Source organism: Agelaius phoeniceus, chromosome 2, assembly GCF_051311805.1.
Source record: "Agelaius phoeniceus isolate bAgePho1 chromosome 2, bAgePho1.hap1, whole genome shotgun sequence".
Taxonomy (NCBI): Eukaryota; Metazoa; Chordata; class Aves; order Passeriformes; family Icteridae; genus Agelaius; species Agelaius phoeniceus.
In genome coordinates this window covers 5,125,839-5,143,584 of record NC_135266.1, presented here as the reverse complement: position 1 = coordinate 5,143,584, position 17,746 = coordinate 5,125,839, and the positions used below count along the sequence as shown (strand labels likewise).

The 17,746-nt window shown below is 41.5% G+C and overlaps 1 protein-coding gene across 3 annotated transcripts in view; it reads right to left on the bottom strand.

Moving 5' to 3' along the window:
* ABCG1 (ATP binding cassette subfamily G member 1) overlaps positions 1 to 17,746 on the bottom strand; it is a 61,416-nt gene that overhangs the window by 14,157 nt on the left and 29,513 nt on the right. For 2 of the 3 annotated variants that reach the window (XM_054654944.2, XM_077171166.1), the window contains exons 3-10: positions 8,398 to 8,515; positions 7,524 to 7,656; positions 6,087 to 6,137; positions 3,932 to 4,077; positions 3,062 to 3,185; positions 1,306 to 1,420; positions 340 to 488; positions 75 to 176 (exon numbers count right to left, since the gene is read on the bottom strand). In XM_054654944.2, the coding sequence (XP_054510919.2) occupies positions 75 to 176; positions 340 to 488; positions 1,306 to 1,420; positions 3,062 to 3,185; positions 3,932 to 4,077; positions 6,087 to 6,137; positions 7,524 to 7,656; positions 8,398 to 8,515 (938 nt within the window). Of the gene's footprint in view, positions 1 to 74; positions 221 to 332; positions 489 to 1,305; positions 1,421 to 3,061; positions 3,186 to 3,931; positions 4,078 to 6,086; positions 6,138 to 7,523; positions 7,657 to 8,397; positions 8,516 to 17,746 lie in introns of all 3 variants that reach the window. The other variant, XM_077171173.1, reaches the window with a different exon arrangement.

Below are 17,746 nucleotides of genomic sequence, written 5' to 3'. Positions count from 1 at the left end.
CAGGGCCTTTGAGGAGCCTCCCACCCAGCTGGACAGACCTTTTGGCCACAGAAGTTATTACAACTTATTCTTACCGAGTCCCTCATGATGGTGAGGAAGGTCCTTTTGAAGAGGATGCAGAACTGGGTGAGGCAGCTGGCAGAGAAGCTGTGGCAGCCTTCCGTGGAGGAGGAGTCCTGCAGGAACACACACAGAACAAACCCCTTCCCCTGCAGCTTCGCTTTTCATTCACAAACGGAAGCCCAAAGCCCACTCACATCAGCTGAGTGTGCCCAGGGCCTCCTCCACCGAGGGAGGGTTAAATCCCCCTGCCCTTCCCTGCAGAGATGCACAGAGTACCTCCTCAGAGGGCCGGTGCCACAGGAAGGGGTTCAGCTCGTGCTCGCCAGGCGCGTCCCTCTTGTAGTCGGAGTCACAAATCCTCTCCCTGACCGCCCTGACCAGGCGGCTGCTCTGGTCCCCGTACTCACCCGAGGCCACTTCCATCACTGAAAAACACAGCTCGAAGTTACTGCCTTGCAAAGGGTGAAATTACAAATCACTGCTTTGCAAAGGCTGAAGTTACTGCTTTACAAGGGTTGAAGTTAGAAATTACTGCTTTGCAAAGGCTGAAGTTACTGCTGACCAGATTTGTTGTTAAATCCCCTTGATGCACTGACAAAACCAGATTTTTAACTTTTTAATTTTTTTTTAAATTTTTTAAATTTTTTAAATTTTTTTAAATTTTTTTTTGGTACAGGCTTTAAAATGCCACGTGCAAATTCATGTCCACACGCAAACAACATTTAAATTTTTTAATTTATCTTTCCATAAATCTTCAGAGAGATCTCTTCATCCTGGAAGTTAAATGAACCAGTTCATTTTTATACAGAAAATAGACAAAAGTCTATTTTTGTGGCACTTTCCATTATTTTTAAAATTAAGAAGCACACTGAAAAAACCCTCAATGCTCTAAGCTGTATTACTGCTCAAGATAAAAAGAAAACAAACAGAAAACTGAAGCCACTTTAAAAAGTTACTAATATTAGTTACTATGAAACACTAAAGAATACACTTTATCTTTCATTTCCTGCACTTCTAACAGAGAGCACTATTCGCTAAATTGCACCACTAGGTGGCATTCAAATGACTTTGGAAAAAAAAAAATCTGATTACTTTTACTTTGGTTCATATATGGATAAAGCACATAAGAATATACGTACAGAAGTATAAATCACACCATGGTTCCCTTTACCCTGAAGGTGATAAAATTATAAAATGATAAAATACAAAATAAATGAAATAAACTATTCAAGCTGTCCTTACCAAAATCTGCTGGGTTGTGGTAGGTTGGACAATTCAGCCCCAAATCTCTCAAGTAAGGGACAAGGTTTGTTACCTTCCCACGGTAAATGCACTGACCTTGACTTAGAACATAGAGCTGGAAAACAAGAAGGAAAAAAAAAAAAAGGAAGTAGAAAAAAAAAAAAAAAGAAATAAGAAAAAATGTGGAATAGTCTCAACCAAGAATAACCAAGTTCTTTAAGTTTTGACACCACTTTTAATTGAAAAATCTTCTTTAAGGGAGGTTGAGATCATCCGGGTAGACTGGTCCATAGTCTCAACAGTGAAAAGAAAAAGAAAAAGAAAAAGAAAAAGAAAAAGAAAAAGAAAAAGAAAAAGAAAAAGAAAAAGAAAAAGAAAAAGAAAAAGAAAAAGAAAAAGAAAAAGAAAAAGAAAAAGAAGGGAAGGGAAGGGAAGGGAAGGGAAGGGAAGGAAAGGAAAGGAAAGGAAAGGAAAGGAAAGGAAAGGAAAGGAAAGGAAAGGAAAGGAAAGGAAAGGAAAGGAAAGGAAAGGAAAGGAAAGGAAAGGAAAGGAAAGGAAAGGAAAGGAAAGGAAAGGAAAGGAAAGGAAAGGAAAGGAAAGGAAAGGAAAGGAAAGGAAAGGAAAGGAAAGGAAAGGAAAGGAAAGGAAAGGAAAGGAAAGGAAAGGAAAATAAATAAGAAAAAAGTGAGATAGCATCAAAATATTTGAACCTGTTGCCTGATAACATCTCCTTGTCCCTGTGGGAAGAACACCTTGGGAAGATCTGTCACCACTCGAAATTAACTTTGCATGGAATCTCAACTAATGGAAAATGTAATGCCTGGAGCTGGAATTCTGCACACATTGCCTGCAGGACTTCAAACACATTAACACAGAAACACACTCATTCCAGCCTTTGGCACATGCTGAAAATAGGCAAGGAGCTGGAGAGCCAAGCCATCTAATTTCCACACATTATGGATATTTTGGGCAGGGATGGAAGGAGAGCTGGGACAGCACAGCAACAGCAAACAGCTCCATCACTCTCACTTTTAGCCACGATTTTGACTTTAAATAAACCTCCCTGCCAGACTGGCAATCTGCAAGAGTTTGTTCACCTGTGGTGGTGGAGGTTTTCTCTCAGCTCTCACAGGGCTAATCTAAACCCTCTGACAAGACTAAAATACATTTTTTATCTAACCTAAACACACGTGGTCCACATGCCATTGTTGGCTTGGAGAAAAGTTCTCTGACTGACTTCATTTCAATTAATTTTCAATACTAAATTTGATTATTATTATTATTTCATGTGAATTAACTCTTCTCAATCTACACCTGTGTATCTAGGATACACAGATCTATTGCAGACATTGACACTGCAGCTCTCCTGCTTTTATATTGCTCTGATTTACTTTCAGTGACAGCCCTGTGCAAGGGTGAGGCCATCATAATCACCAGTGCAATGGTCTTGATAACAGCAAGATTCTTCACAAACATTACGCATAAATAAAGGAAACAGGCAGAGAAGAAGGAAAAAAAATAATAAAAAAGTCTATTTTGCTGTTATTTATTTAATTTCTTTATATGATTTGTAGCCGCCATCAACCAGAATTATTCATGTTCTTTTGATTAAAGAGGTGGTTATGCCTTTTTGATGGTTTTTGGGTTTTTGATGGTTTTTGATGGTTTTTTGATGGTTTTTTGATTAAAAGGTGGTTATGCCTTGAAAGCATAAGCACCCTGGCCTACACATGCAGAGAAAGTCTGAGAGCAATACCTGGTCAAAGAGCTCAAACAGTTTTGCACTGGGCTGGTGAATCGTGCAGATGATGGATCTGCCACCCTGGGCCAAAGCCTTCATCAGAGAGACCACCTGAAAACATGATGCACTGTCCAAGCCACTGGAAAAAAAACCCAAACAAGTTTATTATCCACAGGCACCGCTCAAAACCAGCACATGCATTTGCTACGAGGTATCCCATTATTATCCTTTGACAAATCTTCTCTGTAGCAGTTTCATTTTATCATATGCCAACCTTATGCTTGTAACTTCTCCATCAGGCTTTTAATTAAGTTGGAAGCATGCCTGAGAATGAAAAAGAGTATTGTCAAAGCTGCCTTAAGGGACTTCTACATTTTAGGGCTGCAGATTTAAATGCTCCCAGCTTTAATGAACAGATACATATTCATAGCTTTGCCAGCCTCCTCCCAGACTGATCACATTCATTACCAAAAGTCACATTTTAAAATGTTTACATTCAAGCAGTCTTTGCTTGAAAAATAAAATCCATGCCACAATATTTTCCTCTCTTTTCCTTCCTTTCCTTCCAGGTTGTGAATGCTTTAAATATTACTTACAGCCCCACAGTCCAGCAGCTTGTGTCTGCTTTAAATATCATTTACAAACCTACAACCCAGCAGTTTGTGTCTGCTTTAAATTTTACTTACAGCCCCACAGCCCAGCAGTTCCAGCAGTGACCCAAGGCACCAAGAACCCAAATCAAATTATTTCTTGGCCTAATTCAGCGCTTGCAGACAACACAAAATGAGCTTTTTCCAAGGATTTAGAGGGGAATGGCTTTTCTGTAGCTGTGTTCTACTACGCAAAAGCATTTTTGTCCATGTTTCATTTTTGGCCTTGAAGTACCTGGTGGGTTCATCAAAGAACATGACAGGGGGGTTGTTCACCAGCTCCAGAGCAATGGCCAGGCGTTTCCTCTGGCCCCCAGAGAGGCTCCCAGTCCTCGTGTTGGCACAAGTCAGCAAACCAAGGGCTGTCAGGATTTCCTTCACCTGGAGGGAGCAGAACATTCCAGAGCGTTGGAACATGACAAACCTCCAGCCCCTTCACTGATTTTCATGGAGGGTGCAGACCAGCTCACAACTTTGTTCCATCACCCACGTAAAGCCTTTTCCCATCTAATGTATTTATTAGTCATTTATTAGACTCAGTGTTGACAGTTTTTTCTGCCATTTACTGTTTTGACCCAAATTCTGCTTGTTTGTCCTGCATGACCTCACTCAGTGAAGAGGTGAAAAAGGAGTGGAAATCAGCTCTTCTGTAGCTGTGTATTTATGGGCATGGCACTGACATCAAAAGAGCTTTGCAGCCTGTGAGGGGCTCTTACACAGTGAAACCAAGAAGCCTCTTTCAGTAGAACTCTGGGGCTGTCTCTACCAGGGATCTATAACAAAAACCAGAGGATTCTGTGGAGCAGTGACCTGCTTTATCTCATCTCTTCTCCACAGTCTCCTCTTTCAAGTGCAGCCATTGATTTCAAGTGTTTTCATTCCACTCAGGGTCAATGCAGTTGTCACAGGGACTCTCAGATGTTTGGGATTCCCTCAAGGCACAGCCTCAGGAGGGCACAGCTCGTCCCAGGGCTTTTGGAGCAAAAGGAGAACAATCCCAGGCTCTAGGATTTTTTCTGCTTCCGTGACTGTAGATCTGGGCTGGTATTCCTATATATGGAAAATGGCTCTTTGGCTTCAACAAAAGCATGGACACAAAAATGAGTGAATCCATGAGCTACATGGCTCATTCAATTAACAAACTCCACCACTTCAAAGGTGGAAAGCAGCCCAGACATTTAATACTTCACTGAAGCTTAGGAAACAGAGCCCACCATTTTTCAAAGCATCAACTGCTTGGATGGAGAGAGTTCTCCAGAAAGAGCGCCTGACCTGGTGAAAACTGCTGATACCAACCAGGGCCTGACCCTTTGCTCGTCCTGATTTTGATTGCCAGGAGTTCTCTCTCCCAGAAAGGGGGAGTAAAAAAATAACAAAACCCACCAAGCCTTGTTTCTCAGAGAAAAAAACCCAACTGCCTCATTCCCTTTATCTCTGAGAAGGGTAAACAGGGCTCAGGCAGCACAAGCAAGGACAGCTAGAAACATAAACTGTGGTTCACCTGAGGATTTTCATGGTCCCTGCTTTAAACAGGAGTCTGCAATCCTGCTGGCACAAGTGTATAAATTCATAACATTTATCTGTGATAAACATTTATTCTCAATTTACAACAATAAAACTAATTATCTTCTCCTGCACATGAACTAGAAAATTCTTCTAACATGTGTTGAATAAACACAGCACAGATTTTAACTCAAAGAGCTGCTTGTAATTACAGTGACAGTGTGAACAAGTGAATTAACTTGCTTGGCCTAACTTCACTAAAGTGTAAATGAACTAAGGCTTCCAAAGTACAATTAAGTTAACAGCTGTTTCTATAGAAATATATTTTCCAATAAGAAAATAACCTGTGTTTCTTTTTTTCACAACAAGTTGACCCCTGTAAGTTTCCCTTTCTGATTTTCAAGGGTTCTTTTGAGTCTGAAGAAATGCCCATTGCTCCAATTTGGAAATAAACACAGAGAAAGGACAATCACAAAACCAGCTGATCTACCTAGGAAATTGCCACAGGTTTCATATTTCAGGAAAAGTTGTGCTTTTCTCCATGGATGGGTTGGAGGAGCACAGGTCCTCATGCAGGTCCAGCTGGGTGATTTATCTCACCCCACATGAGATGCACATTGGAGAACCCAAGGTGCATTGACAGGAATCCTGCAGAACCTGTGGATTTGTTTCAGTGAACCTTTCCCAATTTTCCAGTCTTGTACTGAAAGCAGCTTTCATGGAGACTGCAGTGAACATTCCCTCCTAATGCACATGTCAGCCTAGAGAATATGAATTATTCTGTCACTGCAAGTCCAGTGCAGCTCAATGTCAGATAAAAATGTCTGCTTTACAGAGCTCACTTCTTGGCATCCCCCAAATTCCAGTTTGATGGGCAGTGTACATACCATTTCTCTCCTCCCTTCATCTTTCTCTTGAAGTTTCAGATGAGCAGATACCTGGAATGCAAAAGAGTGGAATTTGATTTTGAGCTGCTCTGAAGCACAACCACCACTGAGAGGAGATGTCTCAGGCACAGCAATCCAAGGTATCCCTTAAACAACTCCTTTCAACCCAGTCAGAAAATCTGAACTTGAACTACAATGTTCCAGTCACAAGCATCACATTTTTCTGTGCAGTAAATAACTGAGTTTAATTTGACTTAGGGAAAGCACCTGAGAGAAAGTGTATTAAAAAAAAGGCCATTCTGCAAATCAAAGAGCTTTACAGGAGGATGGGGGAGTAACATATTTTGCACATCCAAAAACTTCCCAGATAATCCTAGAAACAGAGTTTATTTGTGCTTCATTCTCACTGGAAGGATAACTGAACTCTGCCATTCTCCAGCATGCAAACAAGTGAGCACAGAAATAAATAATATTGTGAAAGATGTCATCTGATGTCCTGAAAGGCAGCTCCACAAAACATCATGATTAACCTTTCTTAAAAGCAATTAAACTGTTAGGTAATTATTTTTTGTCAGAGCCTTGATTGATTAATTTTAGACAGCAACTATGATCTGGGCCAAATTCTGCAAAAGTGGTCCCGTGGGATTCTGATGAAAACACTCAAGTAAACAAAAGAGACAAAAAACTTCTCCACAGAAAAGAACCTTTGCAGAAAATCAGCCACATAAAAACTGGAGTGATTTCTCCTGGCCTAAAAATTTGTGAATTGATCTGGCACAGTGTGAGCAACCTGAGCCTTGTTTTGATAACAATTTCTGAGAAAAACTGGCTCATTTCTCAAGCTGAGCTACAGACACTTCCAGACTAACTGGTCAAGCTGGCAATTCATAAACTTGCTGATGTGATGCAAAACAATGAGAAGAATTAACATTGCCTGTGCATCTTGGACTTATTCTGTTCCTGTTTTTTTCCCCATGAAGAAATGAAAGAGATTTTATAAAATGCCTTTATTTTTAAAAAAAGGCACCAAAGAGTAGAAGTGGCAGAGAGATCACGCTGAAGTGTAAATACCAATTTTCAGTCAGAACATGAAAGATGGGGAGAAAGAGAGAGAGATGAGGTTACTCATCCACCACCCAAGCAAACAGATGGTCCCTACAAAGGCTCATTTGTGAAGAATTTCAGGTTCCATTCTCTAGATCTAAGGAGCAGACACTTAGATCTCCTTCCAAATCATAATGCTGGGCACAAACTGGAAATTATAAAGCCAAAGAAGGATGAGCCCGAAATGGAACTGAAGGCATCACCAAATTCCGAGAACTCTCACTGAGCGGGATCGGACGGGGATAACAACCCAGGGGCAGGACCAAGGGCACAGCACAAACCATTCCCCATTTTCTGCTGCTCAGAGAAATTAGAGCAAGGAGGCAAGCTCACCATCATAGCTTCCTGGACAGTGAGGTGAGGAAGGAGCATGTCATCCTGCATGATGTAGCAGGACACCTTGCGGAAGGAGCGCAGGTCGCGGGGCTGCCCGTTGATGAGGATTTCTCCTTTCATCCCCGTCTCTCTGAAACAGCAAAACAACCAGAGGTGAATATCACCATCACTTGTGCTCCCAAATGACTCAGCACCTGGAAGTCATAGGCAGTTGCTGCCACTGTGAAATAAATCTGGTAGACTGGATAGAAATGAAATTATTTCCTGATTAGGTTTTTTTTCATAGAAAGCTTCATGCCATGATGCTGAAAATTCTACTCAAAATTTATGGTGTCATATATAAATCTGAAGAAATATCAAGAACTTGAATTTGAGGGGTTTTTTTTTAGGTTTCTCTATCCTGTTCCTTATGCCCAAATGACAAGACAGAGACACCTTGTATGTCCATACAGGAGGGGATTTAGAAAAATGAAGCACAGTCACTGCATTTGGGTGAAGAAGACATCAACATTATGAAGTGGTGACTAAAAAGAGTAGATTTTTCAAGTGTTTATGTGATTTTAAAAAACATCACAAACATAAGACACTGAGTCAGATTTGTTACGCAGCCAAAAAAGGAGATTTTCTTTATATGTGTGTTTTTTGGATTTTAAATTGCTTTTTATTTTTGGATCAGACCTGTTGAGAGATAAATCCCAAGTGACCAAAACAGGACACAGAGGAAAAAAGATAAGCAAAAAGAATCTAATTCAAAATCTTTGAAGTGCCTGTTTTTGACAAACTCCAGGCCAAAATTTCTTCTTCTGTTGTCTCCAAGGAGCCCTCAGGCTCAGTGATTTTATCTTAACTTGGGATTTTCATTGGTACTTACCTGTATCCTGCCAGAATATTCATAAGTGTTGACTTCCCAGCTCCTGAAGGTCCCATAATTGCAACGAGTTCTCCACTGCTGAACTTCCCTGAAATTCCTTTCAAAAGGGTCTTATAACCTGGAAGAAGAGAGAAAAGCTCACTGAACCCTTAATCACATCTGGAGAGCAATGAAAGTTCATTTCCACTGAATATTGGTGACAAACAGGCATCAACAGCCACCTCCTGAGGGGCTGATGCCAACATCAGCATGCTGCAATGTCAAAAATAACTATCAAAGTAACTATCAAAATAACTATCAAAAGCCAAATTGTGAGTGGGAGCAGCAGTTCCTGCCATGACACAAATGGGATTACAGGGTCTCACACTCTTGCCTCACTGCAGGATGGTTTTTAAACAGGGCTATGAAGCCTTGTTGCCATTCTCTAAGTGGCAGCAATATAAAATAGTGAAATGCTGTAATACTATAAATACTCTGAGTCCTCCCAGAGTATTTTAGCAGGATGCTGTTAAAATATTCAACACTCCAAGTTAACAGTCTTGGAGCAGGCTGCCCTCCAATCACGGCAGTTTCAGTGCCAAAATTCTGCCCTCTCACCAAAACAGCAACTTCTTAGAGAGAGCAACAGCCAAGATCTCAAAGACCTTTTTCCATAAAAGAAATGGAAAAATTGTCTTGCATGACAAGAAACTCAGCAAAAGGAGATACACAAACTTCCTCATTCTCTTGCCACAGTAACTCTCTTACCAGAGGAACTCCAAAGGCTTTTCTAGACAGGGAGACTGACCACAGGAACTGTAAAAACAATTTCTAGGGAAAATTTATAGTTAAGAACATGCAGGGCGTTTTTCTCATTTAGATTAATCCATTCCAAAACTTCATGCCACCATAATTACATCCTCAGGCAAGGATGTTCTAGAGTGACAACACCACCTCCTTCAAGCATTTCAACTTATTTCTGATTTAATTATCTTTGCCAGTAAACCTTTATTAAAAACCTTAACTCCATGTTATTCTAAGTGTAAGCAAACTGTGCTCCAATGAGAATTCCAGATTTGGACCAATTGCATCCACCTTGCCCTGCAAGATTTCCATTTAAAGGCACAAAAACTGTGTAAGGAAGGTGGAGAGAGCCCTGACCAGCATTTAAATTCTTCAGGATCTCTTTCCATTTTGTCTTTTTTTTCTTTGCTTGCTTACTTTATTTTAATTACCAGTGCTTCTAGGTAAAGCTTCTAATAATAAAAAAATGCTAAGTAAGGTGTCAAAAACTAATCTCACATGTTGGCAATGTTTATGTGGTTCAATTAAAACTAAAACAGAAGGGTGGAAAATCCATTTAAATGCAGTCAGGGTTTGGCAATCCATTTGGCCACCCTGGTGGATATGCAGGCAGGATGTAAATCCCACATGTGAACTATCCCAGAGCTCTCATGATGAGCAAAGGCTGTAGCTGGAACATGGAAATGCTGTAAAAAAACCCTCATTGTCTGCCAGCTCCTAGAAAAAAAGAATTGTGTGTTATCTTCTCATTTCTCCTTCTTCCTAACGTCATTATTTGTTTTCATCTCCACTTATTCTCTTTAAATTTTTTTCTTGTCAATATTCTCAATTCACACTCCCCCTATGCCACAAGAGAGGTAATTTTGCACCAAAAACAATGTCATGCTGCTGTCTGATCTCCCAAATCCACAGCAAATCCTCTTCCCCAGCACACCCAGCCCAGGGGCAATTCAATAGACAAAAACATCTCTCTAGAAATATCTGATCCTACAATACTCGTGGCAGAATAGAATATAGAAATAGAAATGTAGAATAGAAAATGTAACTGACCAAATGGATCAAAACAACCATTTCCCTGAGTGACTTTTTTTTTTTTTTTTTCTAAACAGGCCAGTAATTTTTCCCTATAAATCTTGCCCTGGACCTAGAGGAAACAACTTGTTTGGAAGGCACCAGGGTCACAGGTACAAAAATATCAGAGTATCCACACAGCCTGTTTGTGGCACCAGTCCTGAAAGGGAAAGCAAGGACAATCTATCAAAAGGAACAGCAGCTCTGAGGAGAGAAATCCATGGCACCCCACAAGGTCAGCCAGCTTGTCCTTCACACCAAGGCCCCCATCCACAGCAGCATCTGAAGGCAAAGGGCAGGGAACAATCAGGCCTTTCAGGCATGGCAATATTTAATAAACTGGAAATGCAGGAACAAAGTCCTTCATTCTCCCTCTTCAGTGTAATGAGAAGCTGCTCGCTTCCAACCCTGTTAAACCTGTAAGAGACTTAAATATTAGAATGTGCCACCAATTATTTGCATTATGCACCAGGCAGTAAATATTGCACAAACTCGTGAGGGAGGGTAAAAAATGCACACTGCCATCAACGAGGGGCATGCAACCTTAAAATACAGGCTCAGCAGCTGCAAACATGTGGAAACACAGATATCACTGCCTAAAACTGAAACCTTTCCTCTCCCCACGTAGGACTGCGAGATTTAACATTACACACATTAAAGTCACTTTTCCAGAGTTTCACAAGTGATGATTGGTTTATCTTTAACTGCAGCATTTTCCCCCTCATGACCTTCACGTGTTCCTGTCCCTCTGATAGAGTTTTCCATTTTAAGTATCCTGCACACGATGTTAAATCAGAGCAGGACTCATCACAGAGACACAGAATCAGCTTGAAAAAGACCTCCAAGATCATCAAGTCCAAGCTTTGACTGATCATCACCCTCTCAAACTAGCACAGAGCACTGAGGGCCACATCCAGTCATTCCTTGGACATTCCTCCTCCCTGAGCAGCCCCTTCCCATGCCTGACCACCCTTTTCCATGGAGAAATTCTTCCTGAAACTCTCAGCAAGTCATTTGCAATACAGTAAGGAAATGTTCTTTAAGAAGAAATAGAAGAAAAGCCCCAAAACTATGAATATTAGATTAGGATCCTAATCACTGGCATTTTAAGTTGCTACAGACCCAAACTCGTCTCCTCCTTTGGCTGGAAGTGCATAATAAGCTTTCCCATTACAAAGGTTAATTTAGCAAACCCACAAAAAGATTTGACACTGTGGCAGCAGTGTGGTGCCCCAGTATAATCCTTTATGAGGAATTAAAGTCCCCTGAGCAGCCACAGTCTCCCCTTTCAGAATATTGAGGCTAATCTTCAACTGAATCAGTTGACCTAAAACTTCTATACGGGGCCACATGTGCTTCACGAGAAACAGATTATGCATTTGGAGGGGATTGTGTTCTCACAGTGAGGGACTGTTCCACATCCACCTGCCACACATCAGGAATTTCTCACTGCCTTCAATCCTAGCAGCCCTGTCACCCTGTTCTTCTACAGTTCTTCTAAAGTTCTTCCAAGCCTTCTGATGTTTACATTTTTGTAATAGAGTTTCTCATGCACTTCTCATGTAAATAATGATTGTTTTGCATTCCTTTCTGGAGGAGGAGAGAATTGATGGTCAAACTGTTGGTTTGACCAGTGTGGTTGGAGAGGTGGCAATTTTCATCCTCCAATCCATGGTCACTTTTGGAATTCTATAAATATTAAGGTCCAGAAATAAATGTGCCCTTTTTTGCCTTGGACATCTCAGCTGTGAGTGTCGTTCATTTTGTGTCGTATTGAGGTACAACCACCTTGTTTTCCTCAGTCCCTGCAGCAAGGATATGGCAGAGCTTGGATATGGCAAAGTTTGGATAGGGCAGAGTTTGAATATGGCAGAGCTTGGATACGGCAGAGCTTGGATATGGCAGAGTTTGGATAGGGCAGAGTTTGGAATGGCAGAATTTGGATATGGCAGAGTTTGTATATGGCAGAGTTGGGATATGGCAGAGCTTGGATATGGCAGAGTTTGGATATAGCAGAGTTTGGGTATGGCAGAGCTTGGATATGGCAGAGTTTGGATATGGCAGAGTTTGGATATGGCAGAGTTTGGATATGGCAGAGTTTGGATATAGCAGACTTTGGATATGGCAGACTTGGGATATGGCAAAGTTTGGATATAGCAGAGCTTGGATATGGCAGAGCTTGGATATGGCAGAGCTTGGATATAGCAGAGTTGGGATATGGCAGAGTTTGGATATGGCATAGTTGGGATAGGGCAGAGTTTGGAATGGCAGAATTTGGATATGGCACAGCTTGGATATGGCAGAGCTTGGATATGGCAGAATTTGGATATGGCAGAGTTTGGATATAGCAGACTTTGGATAGGGCAGAGTTTGGATGGGGCAGAGCTTGGATATGGCAGAGCTTGGATACGGCAGGGCTTGGATATGGCAGAGTTTGGATATGGCAGAGCTTGGATATGGCAGAGCTTGGATATGGCAGAGCTTGGATATGGCAGAGTTTAATGGGAGCTCAAAGCCAGCTCAGTCCAGGGTGGGTGCACACCTTGGGCTGTTCAGTTCCAGTTCTCTCTCTGTGAAAAGTGCATATTATATGGCTCTATGCAGATATTTACTATAGGTATTTTGTTGTATTGATTAGTAGTGTTGTATTAATGTTTTAATTGTATGGTAAATGTAGTTTTGTAGTTAAAAGGTAACTTTTGTAGTTAAAATAGGAACAATGTAAGTGGGATATTTTTTTAAGAAAGGAATGAGGTGCTCACACCAGACAGCAGCCTCAGGACACCTAAATCTTTCAGAGAATAAGAAATTTATTGCTCCATTATCAGAAGAAATTAACTTCTTCCCACCTCACTCAGCTCTGAAGACACCATCAGGATTCAGAGGAAGAAGCTGACACTGACCAGACAGAATCCTGTGTTTGAATGGAATTTATGCATCATGGATGAGGTGTATGAACATGCAACAGGCTGTTGTTTTTAAGGGTTAATCCTCTGTTAACGTGGGTCCTTTTTTGGGCTTATTTTGCCCAGAAAAAGGTACCCGGATGTCTGTAACTCTCTGTTTTTATTGTCTCATATTGTCCTAATCCAAGTTGTCCAAATTATTATTACTCTAATTATATTATTATTTTATAACCATTTTATTACTATTAAACTTTGAAAATTTTAAAAACAAGCGATTGGCATTTTTCACACTCCCTTTGGACTCAACTTACACCAAGAGCAAGTGCAGAATTGTGACTTTCTCCTCTTTCACTTCTCCTAAAATTGTTTCAATTTCCAACAGAAATCAGCCTGGATCTTTCAGTTTTCCTATGTCCCCTCCTGAAGTTACTGTGACACAGCCTCACAGCCTTCTAGTGAGGTTTACAGGATGATTACCAATATATATTTAAAAATATATATTTAGGGGCTGAAACCCATGGGAATTTTAATATCAGTTTTCAAGAACTACTTAAAATACGGATTTGACATTAACACGCCATCACGAACCAGAACAACCCCTCAGCAAATTTCTCAGCCCAACCCCCTAAAAATAGAGCACAGCAGAAACAAATCAAAACTGAAACAGAAAACTCTGGCGACACAAAACTTTTTTTGGCCTTAATTTCACCTCACATTACATTCTGGAGCTCAAATGCTTCTCCAGAAGAGCGGAATGTGTTTTGTTCTCCCACGTTAGGATTTCCCATGGAATCAGTGAGGCACTGTGGTATTTGAGCAGATTCACAGCTGAACCACCTGCCTGGCCTGAGCAGACCTCGCTCCCAGAGGTGGGATTCCCTCCCTGCCTGCAGCAGCACTGAGCCCACGAGAGCCCCTTTTCCAATGCATGCACAGAGGGGACCTCGTGTCTCTGATCAAGACACCAAGGGAGCTCCCTCTGCTCAAATCAACAACACTTTTTTACTACTGGAATCAGTAAGTAAGGGAGAAGCATGTTGATGGTGTTATCTGCTTCCTCGTGGATTTTACAGAGTTTTATAGGGAGATCTGGTTTTCTGATTAATCATAATTTCTGTGCCATTCCCACAGAAATTATGATTAATCTGGAAAGAAGCAAGCCATCCCCTCCTCACCCTCAGGGCAGGAAAAATGCTTCAGGATGTGTCTGAATCAGCACCAATTAGAACATAACCAAAACCCACTCCTACCTCACAGTGAATTTCCTCAGGTAAACACCACCTCTGGGTTTTTGACTGAAATGCTTCATTCATTTGCATGTCATTGTCAGAAATCCTCATTTGTCACTCAGGGAAATGTCACACACACTCCTGGAAGCTTCTAGGTGCTGTAACCTCTTTCTGCCTCCATCAGTGGGCACCAGACCCCATCTCAGGTCCCGGGTGAGCACAGCAGGCTTTCCCTGCCCGCTGCAATTAGAGCAGGATTTGCCCTTCCCAATGTATTTGAACTGCTTCTCTTTCATCACAAGCTCTTCTGGAGGCAATCCCTGCTGGAGCCCTGCAAGTGCCACTGGCCTGGAACTGCTCAAAGGTTTCTCAGAGCATTGACTGAAGTAAAAGGGAGCAGGGGAAATTCAACTCAAGCAGCACCAGTTTGGCAAAGCCACAAACAACTGGAAACTGAGCCACAAAGAAATCAGCATTTGGCACTTAAAAATCGAAACCACAGGCATCATAACCTGCCCTTTCCACACTCCCTGCCAGCCAGAAATGAAGCATTCCTTTATTAAAAATTAAATAATTGTACAAGGACTATTTTTCTGCATTTTTTTAGATAGGATGTATTCCTGCAGAGAAATATCCAGCTGGAAATACAGAAGACATCTCTGGCAACTACTGTATTACTTACCTGCCTTCCTTCAATGCTTTCAATAAGAAACATGCTTTTTAAACAGCAGTTTAAATTTCAATCCACAAATATCTTACTGTACTATCAACCAAATTGTTTCTTAAATCGTGGCAAGAAACCACAGCAGTTTCTTGGCACTGTATATTGACCCATTAAAGAATCCCCACTGTATTTTTCTGTTCTAAAGCTCGTTAGCTCAGCCCTCACCTCCTCTTACATCAATTAAAAAATCCCCAAACTTATGCAGAAATCCAGGGAATTCTCCAGCACTAAACTGAAATAAGGGGACGTGGAGCCAAAGCTGTCACATCTTTCCCCTTGAGGCAGGAGCAAGGAATCCTCCCATTAAGGAAAACACTCCTGGAAAATTCATGAGTTTGCTGCTGCCCCTGAGATCCACCAGGGTCCCACCTCGATGCCAAAGGCCATTCCCTGGATTATGAAGTGGACAGGAACTGCCCAAGTAGGGGACATGCAGGATAACTTGGTGCCATGTCCCACTGAAGGTGGAGTTAGTGACTTATGGCTGAGAGAGGGACCTTGCAGAAATCCCCCCAGCCTCTGGAAACATCCTCAGGTGATCTGGCAGGAATTTCATTTGTAGATTCTTCAGATTTCCATCAGGAGACTGAACAGCTGGGAAATACTGGCAGAAACTTCATGGAGAAGCACAAGATGAGAAACACACACAGAGATAACAGCTCAAGGCCAGATTTACATTTGGAGGTGCAATGAAACATTAGTTAGGAAACATTTTTCCTTATCATTTTTACATCATCCTCTTCCAGGTGTGAATATGCCAGAAAGAATTTCCCTTGCCTGCTCCTTCTGTCTCTTATTCACTTTCTGCATCTCAGCCCCTTCCTCACTCCTGAGAAGCCACCTCAGAAAACATCTTTGTATTTACTAGAAGGGACCACACCAATCTGCTTCATCCAGTGATTTTTCACCTAAAGCAACATTAGATCAAAGGCAGGGTGTTTCCCTAAGCTGGAATATAGTTTGCCATTTATTTCTAATAATTTCTAATTATTTCTGCTTTAACCAGCCAGGGCACTGTGTTCTCCACCCATTACTTGAGTACAGAGCATTTTCCTCTCCCTGCTATCAACAGGGTTTGTAGATGCTTCAGTTTGTAAATTCTCACTTGAAAGGGATTATCTGCATCAGATGATGATTATTTAAATAATTTGGATTTTAAAAACCCTCTTGATGTGGATTATTTAAATGGAGGCTCCTTTCCCAAGCTCCACACTGAGTTCAAACAAGCTTAAGTTAAAGTGAATTACAGGTACAGATATTTGGGAAGAAAAAAAGCATCTTTTAATTCCCAGAAAATCTGGGGGACAGAAACAGCTTTCCTGACAAACAGAGTGAAAAAATATATTGCTTTAATAACAGGCACCTTCCTAATTTTATACTGGTTTGAACTGTGCCTCTACAAAGCCTGGAGGGCCAAACTCACACTAGAAATAACAAACATGTTTAAGCCCACCAAATAAAACCTATCTGTGAACTCATATGTCAATGGTTCATAATTTCTGCCATCCACTGTGTACCAAAACTGAGCAAACCTTTCCCACTAATAATTTTCTCACTCTAAAACTTTCTAATCAACACATCCAAACATTTCTGCTCTGTGCACACAGTCTCCCTTAGACAATAGGATTCTCCATTGTCTAAGCCCTGAGCCCAGCTTTAGGACAATTAAGGGAATTTGCAATTGTAATGTATTCTTGTACCTTGCCTCAGAGAAACGACCTTGGTTATGTAAATGTCTATAAAACAGCAAGCCAGGCTCCAAAACATCGGCACAGAAAGGGCAGAGAAGCCAAGGGAGTGTGTGAAGTAACCAAATCCAGTTCCTCTGCCTCACAGCTCGTTCCAGCTCAGAAACGAGGAATTCATTCCTCACAACCTACACGAGTGAGTCTTTCAAGCTTTAAAAAAAGAAAAGAAATCCCCCTGTGGGCAGCAAAGCTCTTTCTTTGCAGTGGACTAAACTGCATTTCTTAATATAGCCCACAGCCAGGCCTTGTCAAACATATTGCTCTTGATCCACATCCCACTTAGTGCTCGTGAGGTGGATTAGTCCTAACTCAGGTGCAGGGCTTAGCCCCGGCTCACAGCAAGGCTGGGGGTGCTCAATCTACCTAATTTCACACATCAAAATGTTTGATGCTTAACCCAAATTCATTTCCAGGGCCCATCAATTATCAATGGATAGGAACCAGCACAGCAAACTGCTGATTAATTCTATTTATTTTGCATTCCTGCTCTGGGAAGGGATAAATAACCCTGTGGAAATGCCTCTGTCTTCACTACAGTGGGAGTTTAGGACAATTAGCTTAGGTGAGCCTCTTGATGCTGTGAGAAATCCATCCACTGCCAAGAAAAGGATGGCTGACTTCAGCACCTTTTCTGTGGGTTGAAATGCCAGTTTGATTGTGGTCCCTCATTTGCTTGCACCATCACAGCACTTGCACACTCCCAAACTTCAGGCTGGATTGGAACTCCACACCTTCAGATGCTCATCAAGAAGAGCAGCCTGGCCATGCTCAGGATGCCCAAAGGTATCAGATGCTGTTTTCACTCTGATAACTGGGGGCAGTTCACACTCACACACAAGAATTATTTTCTTCAAGCTATCCCCTAGCTCCAGCACACAGCCCTGTGCT